A 23,583-nucleotide genomic window follows, 5' to 3' on the forward strand; every position below is an offset into this window, starting at 1 on the left:
ACGATATCCTTCCTATAACAGGGTGACCAGAACTGGTCCCAGTACTCAAGAAGAGGCCTTATCAACATCCTGTACAACCTCAACATGACATCCTAACTCTTATACTCAAAGGCCTGAACAATGAAGGCAGGCATGCTAAATGCCTTCTTACACTCAACTGAAAATATCAACAATGTCTTAGTGTTAAGCAAGTATAGGGCAGAAAATGGAAGCTTGCAGTTAAAGTACAAGCCAGAAATGATTTAATCAAATGGAAGCACAGATACGTGGGAGGGGGTAAATAGTCTCTCTCTGGCCCTGTGGTCCCTGTGGGGACAGCCTCAATATCAAGGGAATCTTGCAATTTGGGAGAGAAATTGGAAAGCACATTTTCACACAAATGGCAGTGCAAATTCAGAACACTCTCCTCCAAAAGGCTACAGATACTGAGGTACATTTGGAGCTTTGAAGGCTGAGATTATTAGATTTGTACTGGGTGAGAGTGTCAAAGTATATGCAGCAAAGGCTCATGCATGAAGGATGAGCAGTAAGTACCAGGAAAGGGGCAGGCACTTGTCGAACTATGTCTTAAAAGAAGGGGACAGAAGAAACCTGGCGGGAACAATTAATTCCAAATACAGAAACAGTGCTCAGACATAATGTTAAGAGGAAAACAACATCTGTCAAAATAAGATAGTTCAAACAATCTGGACCAACTGGTATTCAGAACACTTAAAAACATTTTTGTTGGGGCAAGTTAGTATAAAAATTAAATGGAGCTCAAAATACCTTGATGTGGCATCGTGGTTCATTTCATATGCAGGCTCTCTGTAGTTTATACCAAAAACAAAAGTATAACCATAGTCAAGATTAGGCAGCATTGGAAAATACAATGACCATGTGAACAGTCCCCACTACTTATGGTACTTAACATTAAAAGATTGATCATTTATGGATTTAGGTCATAAATTCTGCAGCAGTTTCCTGTGCTTCAATTACATTTACAGAGTTTAAGATACACTTTCTCTCCCTCAGCTGTTGTATTCAATTGACAGAACTAAAACAGAAATAAGCAAACATCCAGATTCTGATAGCACACCATACAGCATTCAATAATGGCAACACGCACTACAATATCCAGCACTTCCACACCACTTTTTCATTGTTAACTCTACATAGTCATTCACCAATCCCCCTAACTCCATAAGAACTCATTCAATAGGAGTGCACAGTTACCCCTACTTGCAAGTCCTAGTATTACAGAATCCCTACAGTGCAGGTAGAGGACATTAAGCCCATCGGGTCTGCACAACCCTCTGAAAAGCAACCCACCCAGACTCTCACCCCCACCCTATCCTCACAACCCTGCATTTCCCATGGCTAAACCCAATCTGCACATCCCTGAACACTATGGGTAATTTAGCCTGGCCAAACCACCTAACTTGCACATCTTTGATCTGTCACCTGCACATGCTATTCACTTCAAGTCTATAGTGATGTGTTTTATTGAGCTTGTGTTACCATTGGTCAAAGATAGACCTTTTACATTTTGACCACATCTTTAACAAAGAAATAATATTGCAATGTACTTTACAGATAAGCGAGCCAAAAAGGCACACAGAGCAAATGGAGGAGACACGTAAGGTAGAAAGGCGGAAGATTAGGAGACAGGATTCCCAAACTTGGAATTTAGGTGGTTTAGAGCACAACTGCTGACAAGTAAGTTCGCATCAAAACGTCTTACTAACATTGAAGCGAATGGGAATCAAGGAGAAAGCAATCTGCTGGTTGAACATGCAGTCCTCACTGTCTCCTAGTCCACATACATAAGATGGTGGATGATGGTCATATTTGTTGGAGGTCCATCATCTCAACCAAGGAAATCACTGAAGATGCTCCTCAGAGTCGTATCCTATTCCCAATCATACTTGGCTCTTCATCAATGACCTTCCCTTTATTATAAGGTGGGATGTGGGGATGGTCACTAATAGTTGTACAGACCTCAGGTGCATTGACAGAATATATGGAAGCAGCTGATGCCTGTATGCAGCAAGACCTGGATAACTTCCAGGCTGACAAGTGGTAAGTAACATTCATGCCAAGCAATGACCATCCCCAACCAGAAAGAAACTAACCATTGCCCCTTTATCTCCAATGATATTACCATCACTGAATACCTGCATTAGGGGTTATTGTTGACCAAAGACTGACTGCATCAGCCATATAAATAGTGCTACCAAAGTCAGTCAGAGACTGGGACTTTTGAGGTGAGTAAATGACATTCTGTCTCCCCAAAACCTGTCCACTGTCTGCAATGGAAAAGAAAGAAGTGTGATGGAATACTTCCCCTCATGCCTGGGTGAGTGCAGCTCTACTGATATTCGGAAAGGTTGACACCATCCAGGACAAAGCAGTCCACTTGATCAGAAACCTATCATTACACTACATATTTGCTTCCTCCACCACCAGTGCACAGTGCCAGCAGTGCCAACGAGATGCACTGCCATAATTCACCAAAGCCTTCCAAATTTTTGCCACATAGAAGGCTAGGGGCATCAAATGTGTGGAACATTGCCACTTGTAATTCTTTTCCAAGGTATACACCTTCCTGACTTGAAAGTACATCACTGTTCCTTTGTTGTCACTGGTTCAACATTCTGCTATTCCCTTCATATTGCTACTATGGGAGGACCTGCATGAGGTGGGCTGCAGCAAATCAAGAAATCAGCTCACTGTCACCTTCTCAAGGGGAACAAGAAATGTGCAACAAACGCTGGTCTTGCCCGTAATGCCCATATCCTATGAAAGAATTGATGTGCCCACCATCTACAAGTCAAATGTATTATGGAATACTCTCCACTTCCATTGAAACTTGACAGCTAGGGAAAAAAGGAATGCACTTGAGAGGCACCCCATTCTTAGCCTTAAATGTTCACTAGCTCCACACCACCATCAGACGGTGGTAGTGTTGTGAAATATCTACAAAATACTCATCAAAGCTCCTTTAACAACATCTTTCAAACCAATAACCTCTATCACCTCGGATAGACAAGAGTGCCAGGAATAGCACCACTTTCAAATCTCCCTCCAAGCTACACCCCATCCTGACTTGGATATATATTGATATTCCTTCACTGCTGCAGGATCAAAATTCTGGCACTGCCTTCCTAAAAGCACTGTGGGTGCACCTACAGCATCAGCACCTTGAAACAATTCAAGGAGGAATCCCACATCCCAAGAACAAATTTAAAATTATTATGCTACGAATGAAAACGGGGATTCTGAGGAGGCAAGGATCAGCGAAATGGAGAGTATACCACACAGTGAGGGCCATCTGTCCACATTGTGTAACAAGGAGATAAAATGAGGTGATCTTCTTCATTGTTGCCAGCAGTTATTTTACTTACTTGCTCCAGTAAACTTTCCCAGAAACTTTCAACATTTCTCCGAGAGTAGCAAGGAGAAGTGAAGACTTTCCACATCCCACTTGACCGACAATCATTGTCAGCTGATCTGGAAAGAAATTATAATCAAGGAATCTTTCATCAATCCTGTATTGAATAATCAATCAACAAAATCTTTTTCAGAACTTTGCTTTAGGCAAAATGAGCAGTGTTGCAGAAACCTTAAAATAGCTTGCTTTTTAATAAGATTGAAAACAAGTCAATCGAAGAGATTGTGTAAATAAGGACTAAGTTTTGCTCAAAGTTCATAACACGGTCTTGATGTTATTAATCTATTCATATTCCCTTTCTTCTTCATGGTCATATTCTCAACTGCAAGTTTATTTATACAAAATTAAGGAGATGATTAGATTAGATTCCCTACAGTGTGGAAACAGGCCCTTCAGCCCAAAAGGTCCACACCGCTCCTCCAAAGAGTAGCCCACCCAGATCCATTTCCCTCTCACTAATGCACCTAACATTATAGGCAATTTAGAATGGCCAATTCACCTGACCTGCAAATCTTTGGACTGTGGGAGTAAACCAGAGCACACAAACCCATGGGGAGAATGTGCAAACTCCACACAGACAGGGATTGAACCTGGGTCCCTAGCACTGTGAAGCAGCAGTGCTAACCACTGACCCACCATCCTGACTCAAACATTATCATTTCACTTATTCTTAAGTAAAATGAGAGGTGCATAAAATAGAGAACAGACAACAAAGCATAAGAACTCCATTCTCTAGTATTTTGGAAAATGTGGTTTTCTTATCAAATTAAGTTTTGCATCAATTTAGATCTGAGTTCTGCCAGTGCTAACTTGTAGACATTAAACAGCAAACTTAGGTACTTCTTGAGTTGGGGATATCTTGTATCTTTCAGGATGATCTGCTAATTTCTTGTTCATCAAATCTGGAAAGGTCAAATGTTCTACGTCAATACAGTAACAGCTGGCATGGTAAAACATGTCTTGGTGCTTCTCAGCACAGTTATCAAACAACATTTGGCATTAAGGAGAAACAAGAGCTTATGAGCTTGGCTCAAGAAGGAGACATAAGGAACATCTCAAAGAAGGAGAGAACAGCAGATAATATTGCCTTCGATTAGCCCATATACAAGGTGAATTGGGAACTCACCAAAAGTTAGATGAGGAGAGCAGAGGGCGCAAGAAACAGCAAAAACTCATCAGCTTGTAACAAAATAATGCTGGGGTATAAATCCACTAAGTGGCAGGTTATTAACAAGTACTTTATAATGATGAGCTAAATGACGTACACACTTTATGCTTGAAAATCAGACACTGACATTAATACTCATCATCATTCCATTACCACTGATGATAATATTTTAATTAAACATCTGCCTATTTTGACTAAGAGCACTCTGCGTTAAACATAAAGCTTTAGTAAAAGATAGCTCGATGCACAAATCACAGAACAAGATTCCTCTCAACAACAGAAGTCAGTATATTTTACCTGTTGGAATTCTGATGCTGATGTTGGAAAGAGTTGCCATGCCACTACCCCAAGAAAAGGACCCATCAGTAACCTGCCATGTAAAAATAAAATTCTGAAGTGAGAAAGCATTTCATTCAAATTGGAATCAGCAAGTTATTTCTGAGCATTTTATTTCCAAATGGTTAGGAAATAAATGAAATCACTTTGCCTTTCCCCATCCTTCAAACTGAATATATGATTTTATGCTTAGTGTTAAATTTCATTTGGATTTGTCTACTCATTCCACCAATCCAATCACGGTCTCCTGTTACTATTCGTCATTTTGTATTGCATTTCTGACATAATATGATCTGCATATTTTGAAATTATGCTCCGTTTACCAAGTCTAAAGCATGACTGTAATACAAATCAGAAATGATAGTGTCCTGAATAAAGACCCTTCAGCCCATCTTTAGTCTGAAAAACAACTGTTCACTATTTTCTGTCACGTAACCAATTTTGCAACTGTGCTGCCAATGTCCTATTAATTCTATGGTCTTTAATTTTGCTAGTACGTCTATTGTGTAATACTTTGTCAAACATCTTTTGAAATGCTGTATACACCCAACAATCATACTACCTTCTTCAAGACTCGATCCAATTAGTTAAACATGCATTTCCCTTTATAAATCTGTGCTGACACTCTACTTTCAAAATGGCAATTATTTTCATCCAGATTGTCATCTTGGAAAGTCTCCCCACCTTCATGTGAAGCCACCTGTTCTGTAGATAACAGGTTTGTCCTTTCTCCCCATATTTTGGATCCTGCTATATTATTTACAATCCCGCATCAGCACGGTGGCTCAGTGGTTAGCACTGCTGCCTCACAGTGCTAGGGGCCTGGGTTCGATAGCAGGCTTGGGCATCTGTCTTTGTGGAGTTTACACATTCTCCCTGTATCTGTGTGGGTTTCCTCCCACAGTCCAAAGATTTGTAGGTTAGGGGAAATTGCCCATGCTGCCCAGGGATGTGTAGGCTAGGTGCATGAGTCAGGAGTAAATGTAGAGTAATGAGAAATGTGTTTGGGTGGGATAGTTTTCGGAGGGTTGGTGTGGACTTGTTGGGCCTAATGGCCTGTTTCCACACTGTAGGGATTCTATGGATCCACTGACACTATCCCTCATATATTCAAGTCAGAGTGGAAGATTGTGACTAGAGTCCCTGCAGTTTCCACTCTTATGTGCCTCAGTAACCTGAGCTGTGCTCCATCTGACTTTTCTATTTTGAAGACAGTAAATCTTTTAGCATTTTCCTTTTACCTGTTTGCCCTATCCAATTACCCATTTTATATACACAGTTGGTAATGCGTGTTTCTTCAATGTGAATTTGCTTTAATGTAGTTGAAGAATTTAGACCGTTATTTGTATGACATGAATTCTCCTTACCTGTATTAGCTAAAATGTGGTTCCAGCCTCATTAGTTTAAATGGTGTAGCTATTGCACAATTATTTTAGAACATGAGATCGCACAAGACCAGAACTATCACATTATATCAGAACCAACTGTAATATCCAATCTCATCTTCGCTGTTAGGTTGCTAGCACCCTCTCTTCTTGTGGTGTCAAATGTGGTGAGTGGACGGACTGGGAAGGAGGCATGGAGTGGAATGGGAATGTTTGTTGGACTCAGGAAATGTGCGGGTGGTCAGCGGCTTCTGAACCCAGTCAGACCACGTGTGGAAGCCCCCTGTGCTGATCAACTGCAATGTAATGCTTAACTGTAATCTGTTAATTTGACTGTAATATTTATCCTTTTAACTTTCTTTCTTATTTTCTAACTTATACTATGAATCACTGGAAGGTAATGCAACTTTTCTTTCATTTCATTATTTTGTACCTAAGACGTGTAGCTGGATACTTTGTACCTAAGATGGTGCTGTGAGGGATGACATTGTAAAGTTTTCACTGTACCCCTGTGATACACGTTACAATAAACCTAATTCTAATTCTAAAATGCAAAGTACTTCATTTGTTGAGTCAGCCACCCCCTTCTCATCTCCAAAAAAACTCTCCCTTTATAATCTGTGATTAGCCCCACCCCTTGTTTTCAGACTCGTCTTTTAACTACTTATTTATATAAGAAAGATGTTTGAGTTTGCTATCAAGTGTTGATATTTCGCAAATTCTATTTTTGCATCGGTTATCTTTTTTTTTTTACAAAAGAACATTCTCTGCACTGGTCCATCTTCCTTATTTGTATTGAATACACCATATTAAACACAGTAATTAAATGCTTGTTTAGTGCTACTTAAAGATCAATGATGAAGTTTTCAGGGCCTGGTGTCACCAAGGCTGATTACGGGAATGAAATGACATATTGGAAAATTACAAACAGACAAGATTGAGGAATCTGAAGTTAGTTCTGGGCTTGTGCTGTGTTAAGAGAGCTCAGTGAGGATGTTACTTAAGTCTTACAATTTATCCTGCTGCCTGGCATTACGAGAAGCAGAACAGTTTCTTTCGAAGATATATCTGAGTAATTTTGGAGGGGGGAAGGGAGGGTGGAATTGTGTGCGCTTGTTATTTTGTTGGCATATGTTTCTTTGTGTGAATGAAATCAGGTGTCATCCTTCATTCAGTTTAAGTGCCCTCTTTGGTGCCTACAGTGATGGCAAATATCTTGCCCAGCACAAATTGGCCATCCAGAATAAGGGTGGATAGTGCAAGCAGCAGGAACAATAAATGAAAAATAAGAGCTTTCTCATCAGACAATTAAATCTGGGGACAAATGCATTAATCTTGGTATAGAATAGGCCTTTTAAAATAAGAGCCAGTTAATGTCCAATGGAATATTTTACTTTGTTTGAATTATAATTTTATTGAAGTGATTAAAGGCAGGAAATGAATACTCTTACACAATTTGACTTCCGTGCTGGCTGTGGGAAAAGGCCAGTTCTATCTCATTTTATGTGTCCTAAGTCACGTGTAAAGCACTGCTCTTTCCCTTTCGTTCCCATGCGCACAGAGAGACAGGGATTAGTCGCATGAGAACCACAGCTGTACAATAGGAAACAATTACAAGTCACTGACCTTGACTGACACATCTTCTATCTCCCTGGACCGAATGTACCTCCTCAGTGGCTGCTCAAAACCTTCCAGCTGGTCCTTCAGGGGCTGTCTCCTGTTGAAGGCCTTTGTGTGCTACATTATGAATAAAACATAGATAATTACATCAATGTAAAGCTCCTTGCGTACATTTGATTAGACTTCATCCCACCGTTGCAGCTTTGACTGTAATACTGGGCTCTTTTTGTCTCTAAAACAGAGAGGATTGCTGGAGGAACTCAGCAGGTCTGGCAGCATGTGGAGAGAGAAACCGTGATAGAGTTTTGAGTCCAGTATGACTTGTTCAGAACTGAAGAACAGTAAAGTCTGTTGCTCTCTCAACAGATACTGACAGAGCAGCTGAGTTTCTCCAGCATTCTCTGTATGTGTTTGAGATTTCCAGTATCTGTGGCATTTTGATTTTATTATGCTGACTCCGTCCTGTTCTCTATTTACAACCAGGACAGGTTTACCCAAGCTTTGCCTTGCCTATGAAACCTGATTGACCTTGTATCCATTTGTCTGAATATTTTAGCTGCTAGTTCAACCCTGAGCACACTATATCTAACTTTTTTTTTCTATCTCTTCATTTTACCCACCTTGGAACTTTAAAAGGGACCTAACAGGCAACATTTTGTTGCATAGGATGATGCGTGTTTGGAATGAGCTGCCAGAGGAAGCTGTGAAGGCTGGTACAATTATAACATTTAAGGGGCATCTGGATGGGTTTATGAATAGGAAGGTTTTAGAGGGAAATGGGCCAAGTGCTGGCAAATGTGACTAGATTAATCAGTTCCTCCCACTTCCTGCTACCTAGTTGTGCCTGCTTTTATTTCTGTCCTCTCAGATATTAACCCTTGAAACTTCACTGCAGCCCTATCGCCATCCTCCACCATTCCTGCATCTTCCAATGTTCCTGGGTCAGTAGGCTTCACTCCCTCCTATATAAAACCACCACCACTATCTGCGCCACCTTTGCTAAAGGCACCCATTCATATTAATAAACTGGAGTTGGCTCAGACGATATTTGCCAGGATGTTGCCAGGAATGGAGGATTTGAGTTATAATGAGAGGCTTGATAAGCTGAGACTTCATTCACCGAAGAGTAGAAGGTTGACGGGTGACCTTATAGAGGGTTATGAAATCATGAAGCCTATAGACAAGGTGAATAGCAGGTGTCTTTTCCCTAGGGTGGGGGATTTCAAGACTAGAGGGCACGTTTTAAGCTGGGAGTAGATAGATTTTTTAAAAAAAGGCATATGGGGTGATTTTCTTTTAACACAGAGAGTGATTAGCATTAGATTAGATTACAGTGTGGAAACAGGCCCTTCGGCCCAACAAGTCCACACCGACCCGCCGAAGCGAACCCACCCAGACCCATTCCCCTACATTTACCCCTGCACCTAACACTACAGGCAATTTAGCATGGCCAATTCACCTGACCTGCACATTTTTGGAGCGTGGGAGGAAACCGGAGCACCCGGAGGAAACCCACGCAGACACGGGGAGAATGTGCAAACTCCACACAGTCGGTCGCCTGAGGCGGGAATTGAACCCGGGTCTCTGGCGCTGTGAGGCAGCAGTGCTAACCACTGTGCCACCGTGCCGCATGTGGAATGAATTTCCTGAGGAAGAGGTGGATGTGGGTAGAGTTGCAATGTTCAAAAGACATTTGGATAAGCACATGAAAAAGAAATGTTTGAAAGGATATGGACCAAGTGTGGGCAGGTAGGATTAGTTTAGTTTTGGATTATCGTTGGCATGGATGAGTTGGATGAAAAGGTCTGTTTCTGTGCTGACTCTATGATTCTAAATAACAACTCAAATTCCCTTGGAGATAGTGAGGACAGCAGATGCTAGAAAGTCAGAGTCGAGAAAAGGTGTCGAGCTGGGAAAAGCACAGCAGGTCAAGCTGCATCGTAGAGGCATAGAGGTATACAGCACGGAAACAGACCTGTCAGTCCAACTCATCCATGCCAACCAGATATCCTAAATTAATCTAGAAACATTTGCCAGCACTTGGCCCATATCCCTCTAAACCCTTCCTATTCATATACCCCTCCAGATGCCTTTTAAATGTTGTAATTGTACCAGCCTCCACCACTTCCTCTGGCAGCTCATTCCATACACGTAACAGCCTCTGTGTGAAAATGTTGCCCCTTCGGTCCCTTTTATACCTTTCCCCTCTCACCCTAAACCTGCGCCCTCTAGTTCTGGATTCCCCCACTCCAGGGAACAGACTTTGTCTATTTACCCTATCCACAGCCATTATGATTTTATAAACCTCTATAAGTCACCCTAAGCCTCCAACCTCCAGGGAAAACACCCCCAGCCTATTCAGCCTCTCCCTATAGCTCAAACTCTCCAACCCTGGCAACATGCTTGTAAATCTTGTCTGAATCCTTTCAAGTTTTCACAACATCCTTCCAATAGGAAGGAGACCAGAATTGCACACAATATTCCAACAGTGGCTTAACCAATGTCCTGTACAACCATAACATGACCTTCCAATTCCTATACTCAATGCTCTGACCAATAAAAGAAAGCATACTAAACATCTTCTTCACTATCCTATCTATCTGCATCTCCACTTTCAATGAACAATGAACCTGCATTCCAAGGTCTCTTTGTTCAGCAACACTCCCCAGGACCTTACCATTAAGTGTATAAATCCTGCTAGGATTTGCTTTCCCAAAATGCAGCAGCTCACATTTGCTTTCCCAAAATGCAGCAGGACCCAGCACCAATCCTTGTAACGCTCTACGTGTCACAGGCCTCCAGTCTGAAAAACAACCCTCCATCACCACTATCTGTCTTCTACCTTCGAGCCAGTTCTGTATCCAAATGGCTAGGTCTCCCTGTATTCCATGAGATCTAACCTTGCGAACCAGTCTTCCATGAGGAACCATGTCGAATGCCCTACTGAAATCCGTATAGATCACGTCCACCACTCTGCCCTCATCAATCCTCTTTGTTACTTCAAAAATCCCAATCAAATTAGTGAGAAAGGATTTCCTATGCACAAAGCCATGTTGACTATCCCTAATCAGTCCTTGCCTTTACAATTACATGTACATCCTTCCTGTCCCTCAGGATTTCCACAGGAAAGTCAATGTTTCAGATCAGGACTGATGAAGGGTCCCGATCTGAAAAGTCGATTCTGCTGCTCCGCTGATGCTGCTTGACCTGCTGTGCTTTTACCAGCTCCACACTTTATCCACTCAAATTCCCTTCCCAGTCTCTCATCATTCTCTCCCATGCAAACAGATTTTGCGAACCTCCTTGACTGATCTCAATTGGACACATGGATGCTGGTAGCCAATTAATAATCAACGTTCCTGACTGCAAACGCCCTCCAGAATATCCTTGTAAACAAGATCCTGACATTCATAACTTGATGGTGAAGGACTACAATGGAACCATCGCCTTGATGGAAACTTGGTTCAAGGATGGAAATTCCTCAACCCTCCTGCGAAACCCAATGGCGAAAACACTGCCAAGGCAGCTATAATTTATATTTCATTTCCATCTATCCCTTTAAGGTTTTGCCACCTGCTTTTCCTATTGAACATCCCACCTTGTTCACCCCTTTCATCCTGACTCTTCACAGCCTCATTCACTCAGACCCTCTCAAGGTCCATGCCAAATTCCTCACAACAGCATCTTCATTTCCCCTCAGACCCTGATGAGATACCTTTCAACTCAAGTGACTTCAATCATTTAGCCTCCCATTTTCTGGGTTGGCGCAGAAGAACTCGGAGCAGGAGTAGCTTACTCTGCCATTTGATAAATAATATGATAATTATTGTGCAGGACGATGACATTCAGCCCATTGAGGTCATCTGTGGAGTGATTCAATCAGTCCCATTCTCCTCTATCTGCCCTTTGGAGCATAATATTAATTTCTTTAAATATTTATCTAATTTACTTTTGAAATCATTGTGTCCCCTCTATCAGGCAGGGGGTCACGGTTAAGGTTAGGGTTAGGGATGAGGTCAGCCAGCTGGACTTCACAGTGCTGTTAATCTGGTCCAATCAGGGAACCCTGGCTGACAAGAAAGCATAAATGTCAGGGATACTGACTCCCTGAATGCTTGCCTCAGTGAGTGGCAATGCTATTGTCAAAGGCTACACATTTGTAAATGAAGGGTGATCCCTGATGGAATACCGGCCTCTGAGAAGTTATTTCACCAGTCGCATGTCAGGTATAAAGGTGATGAACTGAGAGCATGGATCAGTACTGAGCTATGATGTTGTGGCCATGATGCAGACTTGGAAAACACAGGGGAAGGAATGGTTATTGGATATTCCGGGTTTTAGACGTTTCAAAAGGAATAGGGAGGGAGGTAAAAGAGGTGGCGAAGTGGCATTGCTAATCAGGTATAGTATCACAGCTGCAGAAAGGGAGGTAATCGAATAGGGATTGTCTACTGTTTCAGTATGGGTGGAAGTCAGAGACAGGAAAGGAACAGTCACTTTTTTGGGAGTTTTCTATTGACCGGTCAATAGCAACAGAGACGTGGAGGAACAGATTCGGAGGCAGATTTTGGAAAGGTGCAGAAGTAGTGGGGTTGTTGTCATGGGTGACTTCATCTTCCCTAATATTGATTGGAACCTTTTTAGTGCAAATAGTGGATGAAGCAGATTTTGTCAGGTGTGTCCAAGAAGGACTCCTGACTCAATGTGTAGATAGGCTGACTGGAGGGGAGGCCATATTGGATTTGGTACTTGGCAACGAACCAAGAGCAGTGTCAGATTTCTCAGTGGGAAAGCATTTTGGTGATAGTGATCACAACTCCATGACCGTTACTATAGACATGGAGAGGGATAGGAGCAGACAGTACGGGAAAGTATTTAATTGGGAGAGGGGGAATTACAATGCTAATAGGCAGGAACTTTAGAGCATAAATTGAGAACAGATATTCTCAGGGAAATGCACAACAGAAATGTGTAGGTTGTTTATGGAACTTGTTGGATAGGTTTGTCCCACTAAGTCCAGGAAGGGATGGTCAGGTGAAGGAATCTTGGATGACTAGAGATGTGGAACATTTAGTCAAGAGGAAGAAAGAAGTTTACTTAAGGTTGAGGAGGCAAGGATCAGGCAGGGCTCCAGAGGGTTACAAGGTAGCCAGGAAGGAACTGAAGAATGGACTTAGGAGAGCTGGAAGGGAGCATGAAAAAGCTTTAGCGAGTAGGCTTAATAAAAACCCCCAAGGCATTCTACACTCATATCAGGAACAAGAAGATGGCCAGAGTGAGGGTAGGGCCGATCAGGGATATTGGAAGGAACTTGTGCCTGGAGTCGGAGGAGTTAGGGGAGGTCCTTAACAAATACTTTGCTTCAGTATTAATTAGTGAGAGGGACCTTGTCGTTTGTGAGGACAGCATGAAACAAACTGATATCTCAGACAGGTTGACATTAAGAAGGAGGATGTGCTGGAATTTTTGAAATTCATGAGGGTACACAAGTCCCCTGGGCAAGATGGAATATATCCAAAATTTCTACAGGAAGTGAGTGCATCCTCACTCTCCACTAGAGTAGTACTGGATGATTGGAGGGTGGAAAATGTTATTCCCTTGTTCAAGAAGGGGAATAGGGATAATCCTGGAAATTACAGACCAGTCAGTCTTATGTCTGTGGTGGGGAAATTATTGGAGAGGATTCTGAGAGACAGGATTTATGGTCATTTGGAAAGGCATAGTTTGATACGAGATAGTCAGTATGGCTTTGTGAGGGGCAGGTTATGCCTCACAAAACCTTATTGAATTCTTTGAGGATACGACAAAATACATTGACAAAGGTAAAGCAGTGGATGTAGTGTATATGGATTTTAGCAAGGTGTTTCATAAGGTTCCCCATAGTAGGCTTATTCAGAAAGTAAGGAGGCATAGGATACAGGGAAATCTGGTTGTCTGGATACAGAACTGGCTGGCCCATAAAAGATAGAGGTTGGTACAGGTAGACGATCCTTTATCCAAAATCATCTGCATCAGCTGTTTTTCAGAATTTGCAATTTTTCAAATTTCAGAATAAGTGACAGTTTGATGATGATTTTTTTCAAAATCATATTGGAGGAGCAGACTTACTAACTAAAATAGCCCTTGAGATTGAATCCAGGCCTGCCAGTGCTGGGCCACGCCCCTCCACATCATACCTGAGTGACATGCATTGAGTGGGTGGCAATTTAGATTAACCTTGCATGCCAAACAACCTTGTTAATGAGAAAAAAGGTTCACAAGATAACCTTTCGGATTTTGGAACTTCAGATAAAGGATCCTCTACCTGTAGTAGATGGAAAGTATTCAGCCTGGAACTCCGTGACTAGTGGTATTCCGCAGGGATCTGTTCTGAGACCTCTGCTCTTTGTGATTTTTATAAATGACTAGGATAAGGTAGTGGAAGGGTGGGTTAGTAAGTTTGCTGATGACACAAAGTTTGGTGGACTTGTGGATCATGTGGAGGGCTGTTTGCAATGGAACATTGACAGGATGTAGAGCTGAGCTGAGAAGTAGCAGATGGAGTTCAACCTGGAAAAGTGTGAAGTCATTCACTTTGGAAGGTCGAATTTGAATGCAGATTTCAAGGTTAAAGGTAGGATTCTTGGCAATCTGGAGGAGCAGAGAGATCTTGGGGTCCGTGTCCATAGATCCCTCAAAGTTATCACCCAAATAGATAGGGTTGTTAAGAAGGCATATGGTGTGTTGGCTTTCATTAGCAGGGGTTATGCTGCAGTTCTATAAAGCCCTGGTGAGACCACACTTGGAATATTGTGTTCAGTTCTGGTCGCCTTATTATAGGAAGGATGTGGAAGCTTTAGAGAGGGTGCAGAGGAGATTTACTAGGATGCTGCCTGGACGGGAGGGCATGTCTTATGAAGAAAGGTTGAGGGAGCAAGAGCTTTTCTCATTGGAGTAAAGAAGGATGAGAGGCGATTTGATAAAGGTGTACAAGATGATGTGAGGCATGGATAGAGTGAATAATCAGGTCAGAGATATTTTCCCAGGGCAGAAATGGCTCTCAAGGGGGCATAATTTTAAGGTGATTGGAGGAGGTTTTAGGGGATATGTCAGAGGTGGGTTCTTCACACAGAGAGTGTGGGTGTGTGGAGTGCACTGCCAGCAGTGGTAGTAGTGTCAGATACATTAGGGACATTTTAAGTGACTCTTGGATAGGCACATTGATGATAATAAAATGAACGGTATGTAGGTTAGTTTGATCTTAGAGTAGAATAAAAGATTGGCACAACATCGAGGTCCGAAGGCCCTGTACTGTGCTATACTGTTCTGTATTGTATGTTCTATGTTTCAAATGGGACTGGAGTAATTTAGAATATCTGGTCAGCATGGATGAGTTGGACTGAAGGATCTATTTCCATACTGTGCATCTCTATGATTCTACGACTCTAGCATCTCATGCCCAAAACCGTAAGTTTATGTCCCCTTGTCCTTATTTCATCAGCTCTTAGGAATAGCATTTCTTTCTCTGATTCTGTTGAAATCTCATCCAGCTCCATCAGAGTTCCCCACAATTTTCTCTACACCAAGGGGAATAATCCCAGTTTCCCCAAATGAAGCTTGTGGTTAAAATCCTTCATTGCTGGAAGCATTTTGGTAAATCTCTCTTGTACTCTCGAAGAATCCTCACTCACTGCACTTTCCACCCAATTTTCATATTCTTTGGTTCCATGCAAGTCCAAATTTCTCCCAATCTCTGACTTGAGCCTGCTCAATGACCAAGCATTTACTGTCCTCTGGGGGTACAGAATTCCAGCGCTTTACAGCCTTTTGAGTGAAAAGAATGTCTCCTTCTCTTACTCCTCATTGACTTGAGTCCTTATTTGGAGAACATGGGCAGACCTTTTCCATTATAAGTTGAAGCACTTTGTTGAATGAGATGAGGGAAGTGCTTCTTCCGGCTTACGCCTACAGGAGGCCATGCCACCAGACAAGCCAACCTCAGCAGGTTGCAGCTCAGGTCAGTCCTATGTCCTGAGTGAATCCAGACCCTCAGTCCTGCAGGAAGAAACTCAATGATCTGTGAAAGGAAATGTCACCATCTTCTTTCTGCTACCTCACACTCACGGGGCCAGCACTCCCTCGACCTGTGTCACTGAATGGGACTGCATCTCACGATTACAACCCTCATTATTGCATGCATCATGTTCACTTGTCCACTGTGACTGTACAAATCCTTCCTGCCCTCTGCACTTCCCACTCACTCACTGGGGATGCCTCACCACCTCTCCTGCTTCTGAGACACCACTTAGTGCTATTCCATCCATAGGATAGCAGCGACATTGGGAAGGGGTGGCAGGTGCAGTGGTGAGTGGCACAGAAGTACCTATAGGGCAGAAGCAGTCCATTCAGCCCATCAAGTCCACACCAACCCTCCAAAGAGCATCCTACCCAGACCCACCCCCATAACTCTGCATTTCCTATGGCTAATCCACCAAACCTGCACATCTTTGGACTGTGGGAGGAAACTGGAGCATCTGGAGGAAACCCACGCAGACATGGGGAGAAATGTGCAAACTCCACACAGACAGTTGCCAGAGGGTGGAATCAAACCCACGTTCCTAGTGCTGTGAGGCAGCACTGCTAACCACTGAGCCAGCGTGCCTTAGAGGCAGTGATAATGATGCAGAAGTGACCATGGTGAATGGGATAGCATTGACAGTCAGGATTGGGACAACAGTGAAGGTGTAGGCAAAGGTAACGCAGAATATTTCCAACCTTTTCTATTTTAGATTTTCAGCATTCAAATGATTTTGCTTTTGTGTAATCTGACAGCTACAGGATTCAGTTCAAGATACACTTGAAAGGCTAGGCTTGTGTCTGTTGCAGTTTAAAAGATTAGGTGGAGATTTGATTGAAACATATAAAATCCTGAAGGATTCTTGACAGTGTGGATGAAGAGAGGATATTTTCACTGCTGGGACAACCCAGAACTAGGAATCACTGTTTAAAAATCAGGAGTCACCCGTTCCTAACAGGCTGTTTTGTTTCTCTCAAAGAGTCGGGAGTCTTTGCAACTAAAAGGTGGTGGAAGCAGAGCTCTTGAACATTTTTAACACAGAGATAGAGACGTTCCTGTTAAGCAAGGGTGAACAGTTTATCAGCGTTAGGTGGAAATGTGGATTGGAAGTTACAATCGGACCTGCCATGATCTTATGAACAGCAGAGCAGCCTCAAGGAGTTGAATGGCTGACCTCTGCTCCTGAATCATATGCTCACATGTTCCAGACTCTCCTGGTTGGGGGAAATGATATTTCAGCATCTATACCATGAAGACCTCCTAGAACTTTAAATACTTCAATAAGAGCACCTTTCGTTCTTCCAAACTCCAGAGAATAAAAGGTGTATGCTACTCAAGCTCCTTGCAGAACAACTACCTCATTCCTGGAATCAACTTTGTAAGCCCTTGTAGGATCCCCTGTAAAGCAAGTGCACCTTCCATGAGATAATGAAACTGCAACTGTGCTCAGAGATCAAAGTACAATCTGTCAAAGTTCCATATGATTTCCACAAGATTTCCATACTCTGACATTCCAAGCTCCATGCAAGAAAGGCTTAAAGGCCACTCACTTTCCTATTTGCTTGTTGTAGCTGTGTATTGCTCATTTTCAGTGATTTGTGTACACAGACCCAAAACCCCTCTAAACATTAACATTTATTCTCTGGTTTGTCATTTTTCCAAGAAAACAACAATCTCATGCATCCCAACATTAGACTGTCTATTTCCCATTTCATCTCTATTTTCTGTTCTCCTAATTACGTTGTAATCACAGCTTCTATTTCAAAATAAATTTGTAAAAACAGTAAACTTGCATTCATTAATTCCCTCATCCAAGTCATCGATGTAGATTGCAAATAGCTCGACCAGAATCCCTACAGTGGGGAAGCAGGTCATTTGGCCCATTGAGTCTACATCAACCCTTTGGAGAGCATCCCACCCAGACCCACACCTTGGCCTACATTTCCCATAGCTAATCCACCTAGCCAAGCAGACAGGGGGAGAACATGTAAACACCGCACAGAAAGTCACCTGAGGCTGAAATTGAACCTTGGACCCTGGCATCGTGAGGTAGCAGTGTTAACCACTGAGCCATTGTGCCACCCCAAAGTCAAGCACTAATTCTTGAGGCATTTCACTAGTTACAGTCCTGAAAATGACTGTTTCAGCTTACATGGTCTCTGTCTCAGATGCAAATAAAGCCAACTCAGACCATGTCCTTTGCAACTGATATCCTTTTTTGCCTTTTGACTACCCCCCACCCCCTTCCACTTCTGGTAAGTACTCTCACCCGGGTCATTTACAATGGAATTCCAGACTCACAACAGTCTGACCTTCGGTGTCTGATGAACACTTCACACAATGTGCAAGCAAAGCCCTTAGCTCCTTGTTACCTTTCTAATTGAATGGAATGTAGTGAAACATGATTCACCCTTGTAAGAAGAAGAGTAGGAGGACTTGCCCCATTCAACTCCGTCTGCTGGTTTTATCCACTCAGTTAATCCATCAGCATCTCTTCTCTGTTTCCACCTCCATGAGATATTGTGGTATTTAACATAACAACTGCAGACTTGAATACAAGTCCAATCTTTCATTCGAGTCATTTATAAATATGGTGAAAATCTGAGGCCCCAGTACAGGCCCCTGTGGGACACAATGAATTACACTGCACTCACGAAAGTACCTACTTTTAGCTGTACCCTGAGACTCCTCCCAGCTAGCCATTCCCTACCTATACTTAAAAAGTTGCTTCCAAATTCAAGGGATTCAATTTTTTTTTCCCTAATAACTTTTTGGTAATTAGGCTTTTAATAAAATCATATATCAGTCGGTTGCTATGTAACCACGATGGTCGTCAAACAAAGTGCCAGATTTTTGACGTCCCACAAATAACATTTGGATGACCTCACTGTTTCAAAGTTTAGTGAAAACTGAATTTATAGCTCGCTGGTTTGTCATTTTTCAGCATTAGGCCAACATTTCATGGACTGTTAAGCCACTTAACCCTGTAGTAGCAGGGTTCAACAAGAATAAAAGGATTGAGTACAGCAGGTCAGGTAGCTTCCAAGGAGCAGGAGGATCGATGTTTTGGGCATAAGCCCTTCATGATGAAGGTCTTATGACTGAACTATCAATTTTCCTGCTCCTCAGATGCTGCCTGACCCGCTGTTCTTTTCCAGCACGACACTCTTGACTCTGAACTCCTGCATCTGCAGTCCTCACTTTCTCCAAGAATAAGAGGATTGTCTCATAACTAAATCAGTGGGAAGGGATTTATGGTTAACTGAAAAACTGTTGCAATTATGTGTTTTAAAAGAATATTAAGTTTTGAGATTGGAAGTTCACTTTTGGGTATTCGGAGAGAGCATGCATGCTCTGTGGTCTGCTGACCTTTAACAATCAAACTCTTGAAAGGAAAGCTCAGACTACATAACTGAGAAAAAGATGCAAAGTATTTGCGTCCAGAGACACAGAGTTTGCAATGATTAGATGCCGGCCCAGATTGTCGCTCCCGAGGTGGGAAATTTTCCAGCTTACTGTACCCGACTCAAACAAAAAAAATGTTGTCCCTAGATTTCCAAACCTTCATTCTGGTCGGAATGGTAGGCTCGAGTGTCAGGTCTGTTAATCGTGCCAGAGACAGTCGGGAGGAGAATATAGAGATTGCTGATAATCAGTGGCAACAAGTTAAAAGGCCCATCTAGCTTCTGTGAAACTCTTTTTTTCTCAATACTAGACTCTCTAGCCCTCGCAATTCACACCCCCTTCACCAACTCCCTACGGCCCATCCATGCACCTCCACCACCAACCCCCTACCCCGCTGACGCCTTATACCCTTTGTGCCAACATATGCCTATCCACACATCCCCATAATATTTGTTGGGTTTTGTTGGTTGAGCTGCATTTATTGTCTGTCCCTAGTTGCCCTTGAGAAGGTGGTGGTGAGCTTTCTTCTTGAACCGCTGCAGTCCACCTGCTGTGGGTTGACCCACAATGCAAGGATTTGGAACCAGCGACAGTGAAGAGACGGCAATGTATTTCCAAGTCAGATACTGAGTGGCTTGGAGAGGAATTTGTAGGGGGTGGTATTTCCATATATCTGTTGCCCTTGTCCTTCTCGATGGAAATGGTCGTCAGAAGATGAGGTCTAAGGATCTTTGATGAATTTCGGCAGTGCATGTTGTAGATAGTGCACACTACTGCTACTGAGTGTTGGTGGTGGAGGGAGTGGAAGCTTGTGATTGTAGTGTCAATGAAGCTGGCTGCTTTGTCCCGGAGGGTGTCAAGCTTCTTGAGTGTTGCTAGAGCTGCACTCATCCAGACAAGTGGGGAATATTCCATCACACTGCTGACTTGTGCCTTGTAGATGATGGACAGGCTTTTGCACCTCAGGATAGGAGTTAGTTGCCGGAGTATTCCTAGCCTCTGACCTGCTCTTGTAGCCATGGTGTTTATGTGCTGAGTCCAGTGAGTTTCCGGTCAATGATAACCCCAAAAATGTTGATGGTAGGGATTTCAGTGATGGTAACGCCATTGAATGTCAAGGGATGGTGGTTAGATTGTCTCTTGTTTGTGATGGTCATTACCTGGCATTCGTTAGGCACAAATGTTATTTGCCACTGGTTGGCCCAGGTCTTGTTGCATTTGAACATGGACTGCTTATCAGAATCACATTATTGCCGCATTGTACTCAGAATGTAGTGCTAACAAGGATGTTCCCAGGACTCAACTGTCTGAGTTATAGGGAGAGGTTGATCAAGCTAGGACTTTTTTCTTTAGAGCGCAGGAGACTGAAGGGGGGTATAGAAGTGTATAAGATCATGAGAGGTTTGGATAGGGTGAATGCACTCAGTCTTTTTCCCAGGGTTGGGGAATTGAGGACGAGAGGGTATCAGTTTAAGGTTAGAGGGGAAAGAATAAATGGGAACCTGAGGGGCAACAGCTTTTGCACAGAGGTATGCATGTGGAATGAGCTGCTAGTGGAAATGGTAGAGGCGGGTACATTAACAACATTTAAAGGCATTTGGATAAATATATGGATAGGAAAGGTTTAGAAGGAAATGGCTCAAGTGCAGGAAAATGGGGGACCAGTTTGGGCCAATGGGTCTGTCTCTGTACTATAGGACACTATGACTTTATGAGTTGACCTCAAACTCATGACAACCTGGTTAAAATTTATACCAACCCATAATCACCCATATGACATTCACCATCATTTACCCTTATACTTCATGCCAACTCACCCAATATTCACCAAGATAAATCTCATGAGCAAATGCTGAAATAAAATAAGATAAAGCTCTTAAGTCTCTACAAGCAACCCCCAACTCTACCACTTATAAAACGAGGGTGGTGAGGAGGGAAAGGAGTTACAGACTGATTAGCCTAACATCAGTACTGGAGAAAATGTGGGAGTCTGCTGAAAAGGATATAATTACAGGACACTTAGAAAATACCAACAGGATTACAAAAGGTCAGCATGGATTTATGAGAGGAAAATAGTGTTTGACAATCTGGAGTGTTCTGAGAACATAGCTAGTAGAATATGTGAGAGAAAATCAGTGGAAATGGTGCTTTTGGGTTTTCAGAAAGCTTTTAATAAAGTTCCATACAAAATATCAGTATGAAAATTCAAAGCATATAGGACTGATGATAATTTACTAGCCCAGATTGGGAATTAGCTCACAGACAGGAGATAGAGAAGTAGTGGCAAGCCAACTATCACAGGGATTTAGTCTCAGCTATTCATAAAATGTCAATGATTTTGATGAGGGAATCAAATGTAGTATCTCCACGCTTCCTGACAACACAAAATTAGAAGATAGAATATAGAACAATACAGTGCAGAACAGGCCCTTTGGCCCTCGATGTTGCGCCGACCTGTGAATTAATCTAAGCCCATCCCCCTACACTATCCCAACATCATCCATATGCTTATCCAAGGACTGTTTAAATCTCCCTAATGTGGCTGAATTAACTACATTGGCAGGTAGGGCATTCCACAAGACCATAAGACCATAAGACATAGGAGCGGAAGTAAGGCCATTCGGCCCATCGAGTCCACTCCGCCATTCAATCATGGCTGATGGGCATTTCAACTCCACTTACCTGCATTCTCCCCGTAGCCCTTAATTCCTTGTGACCAAGAATTTATCAATTTCTGCCTTGAAGACATTTAGCGTCCCAGCCTCCACTGCACTCTGTGGCAATCAATTCCACATGCCCACCACTCTCTGGCTGAAGAAATGTCTCCGCATTTCTGTTCTGAATTGACCCCCTCAAATTCTAAGGCTGTGTCCACGGGTCCTAGTCTTCTCACCTAACGGAAACAATTTCCTAGCATCCACCCTCTCCAAGCCATGTATTATCTTGTAAGTTTCTATTATATCTCCCCTTAATCTAAACTCCAATGAATACAATCCCAGGATCCTCAGCCGTTCCTCGTATGTTAGACCTACCATTCCAGGGATCATCCGTGTGAATCTCCGCTGGACATGCTCCAGTGCCAGTATGTCCTTCCTGAGGTGTGGGGACCAAAACTGGACACAGTACTCCAAATGGGGCCTAACCAGAGCTTTATAAAGTCTCAGTAGCACATCGCTGCTTTTATATTCCAACCCCCTTGAGATAATTGACAACATTGCATTCGCTTTCTTAATCACGGACTCAACCTGCATGTTTACCTTTAGAGAATCCTCAACTAGCACTCCCAGATCCCTCTGTACTTTGGCTTTACGAATTTTCTCACCATTTAGAAAGTAATCCATGTTTCTATTCTTTTTCTCAAAGTGCAAGACCTCGCATTTGCTCACATTGAATTCCATCAACCATTTCCTGGACCACTCCTCCAAACTGTCTAGATCCTTCTGCAGCCTCCCCACTCAGTACTACCTGCCTGTCCACCTAACTTTGTATCATCAGCAAACTTCGCTAGAATGCCCCCAGTCCCTTCATCCAGATCATTAATATATAATGTGAACAGCTGCGGCCCCAACACTGAACCCTGCGGGACACCGCTTGTCACCGGCTGCCATTCCGAAAAAGAACCTTTATCCCAACTCTCTGCCTTCTGTCAGACAGCCAATCCTCTATCCATACCAGTAGCTCACCTCGAACACCGTGGGCCCTCACCTTGCTCAGCAGCCTCCCATGTGGCACCTTATCAAAGGCCTTACCACTCTCTGAGTGAAGAACCTGCCTCTGACATCTGGCTTAAATCTATCATCCCTCAATTTGTAACTATGCCCCCTCGTACAAGCTGACATCATCCTAGGAAAAAGACTTTCACTGTCTACCTACCTAATATTCTGATCATCTTCTATGTCTCTATCAAATCCCCTCTTAGCCTTCTTCTTTCCAAAGAGAACAGACTCAAGTCTCTCAGCCTTTACTCATAAAACCTTCCCTCCAGACCAGGCAACATCCTGGTAAATCTCCTCTGCACCTTTTCCAATGCTTCCACATCCTTCCTGTACTGGGGCCACCAGAACCGTATGCAATATTCCAAGTGTGCCTGCACTAGCATTTTGTATAGTTGCAGCATGACATTACGGCTCCGGAACTCAATCCCTCTACCAATAAAACTTGACACATCGTATGCCTTCTT

At 42.8% G+C, this 23,583-nt stretch overlaps 1 protein-coding gene across 4 annotated transcripts in view; it reads right to left on the reverse strand.

Annotated features, from left to right (window-relative positions):
- LOC122561588 (ATP-binding cassette sub-family C member 9-like) overlaps positions 1-23,583 on the reverse strand; it is a 200,061-nt gene that overhangs the window by 77,693 nt on the left and 98,785 nt on the right. For all 4 annotated transcript variants that reach the window (XM_043713429.2, XM_043713430.2, XM_043713427.2 and 1 more), the window contains exons 15-18: positions 7,949-8,059; positions 4,899-4,971; positions 3,387-3,492; positions 769-807 (exon numbers count right to left, since the gene is read on the reverse strand). In XM_043713429.2, coding sequence (XP_043569364.1) covers positions 769-807; positions 3,387-3,492; positions 4,899-4,971; positions 7,949-8,059 — 329 coding nt within the window. The remainder of the gene's footprint in view (positions 1-768; positions 808-3,386; positions 3,493-4,898; positions 4,972-7,948; positions 8,060-23,583) is intronic.

Source organism: Chiloscyllium plagiosum, unplaced genomic scaffold (assembly GCF_037043375.1).
Source record: "Chiloscyllium plagiosum isolate Xiang-an unplaced genomic scaffold, Cpla_swu_hap1 HiC_scaffold_23, whole genome shotgun sequence".
NCBI classification, from domain to species: Eukaryota; Metazoa; Chordata; class Chondrichthyes; order Orectolobiformes; family Hemiscylliidae; genus Chiloscyllium; species Chiloscyllium plagiosum.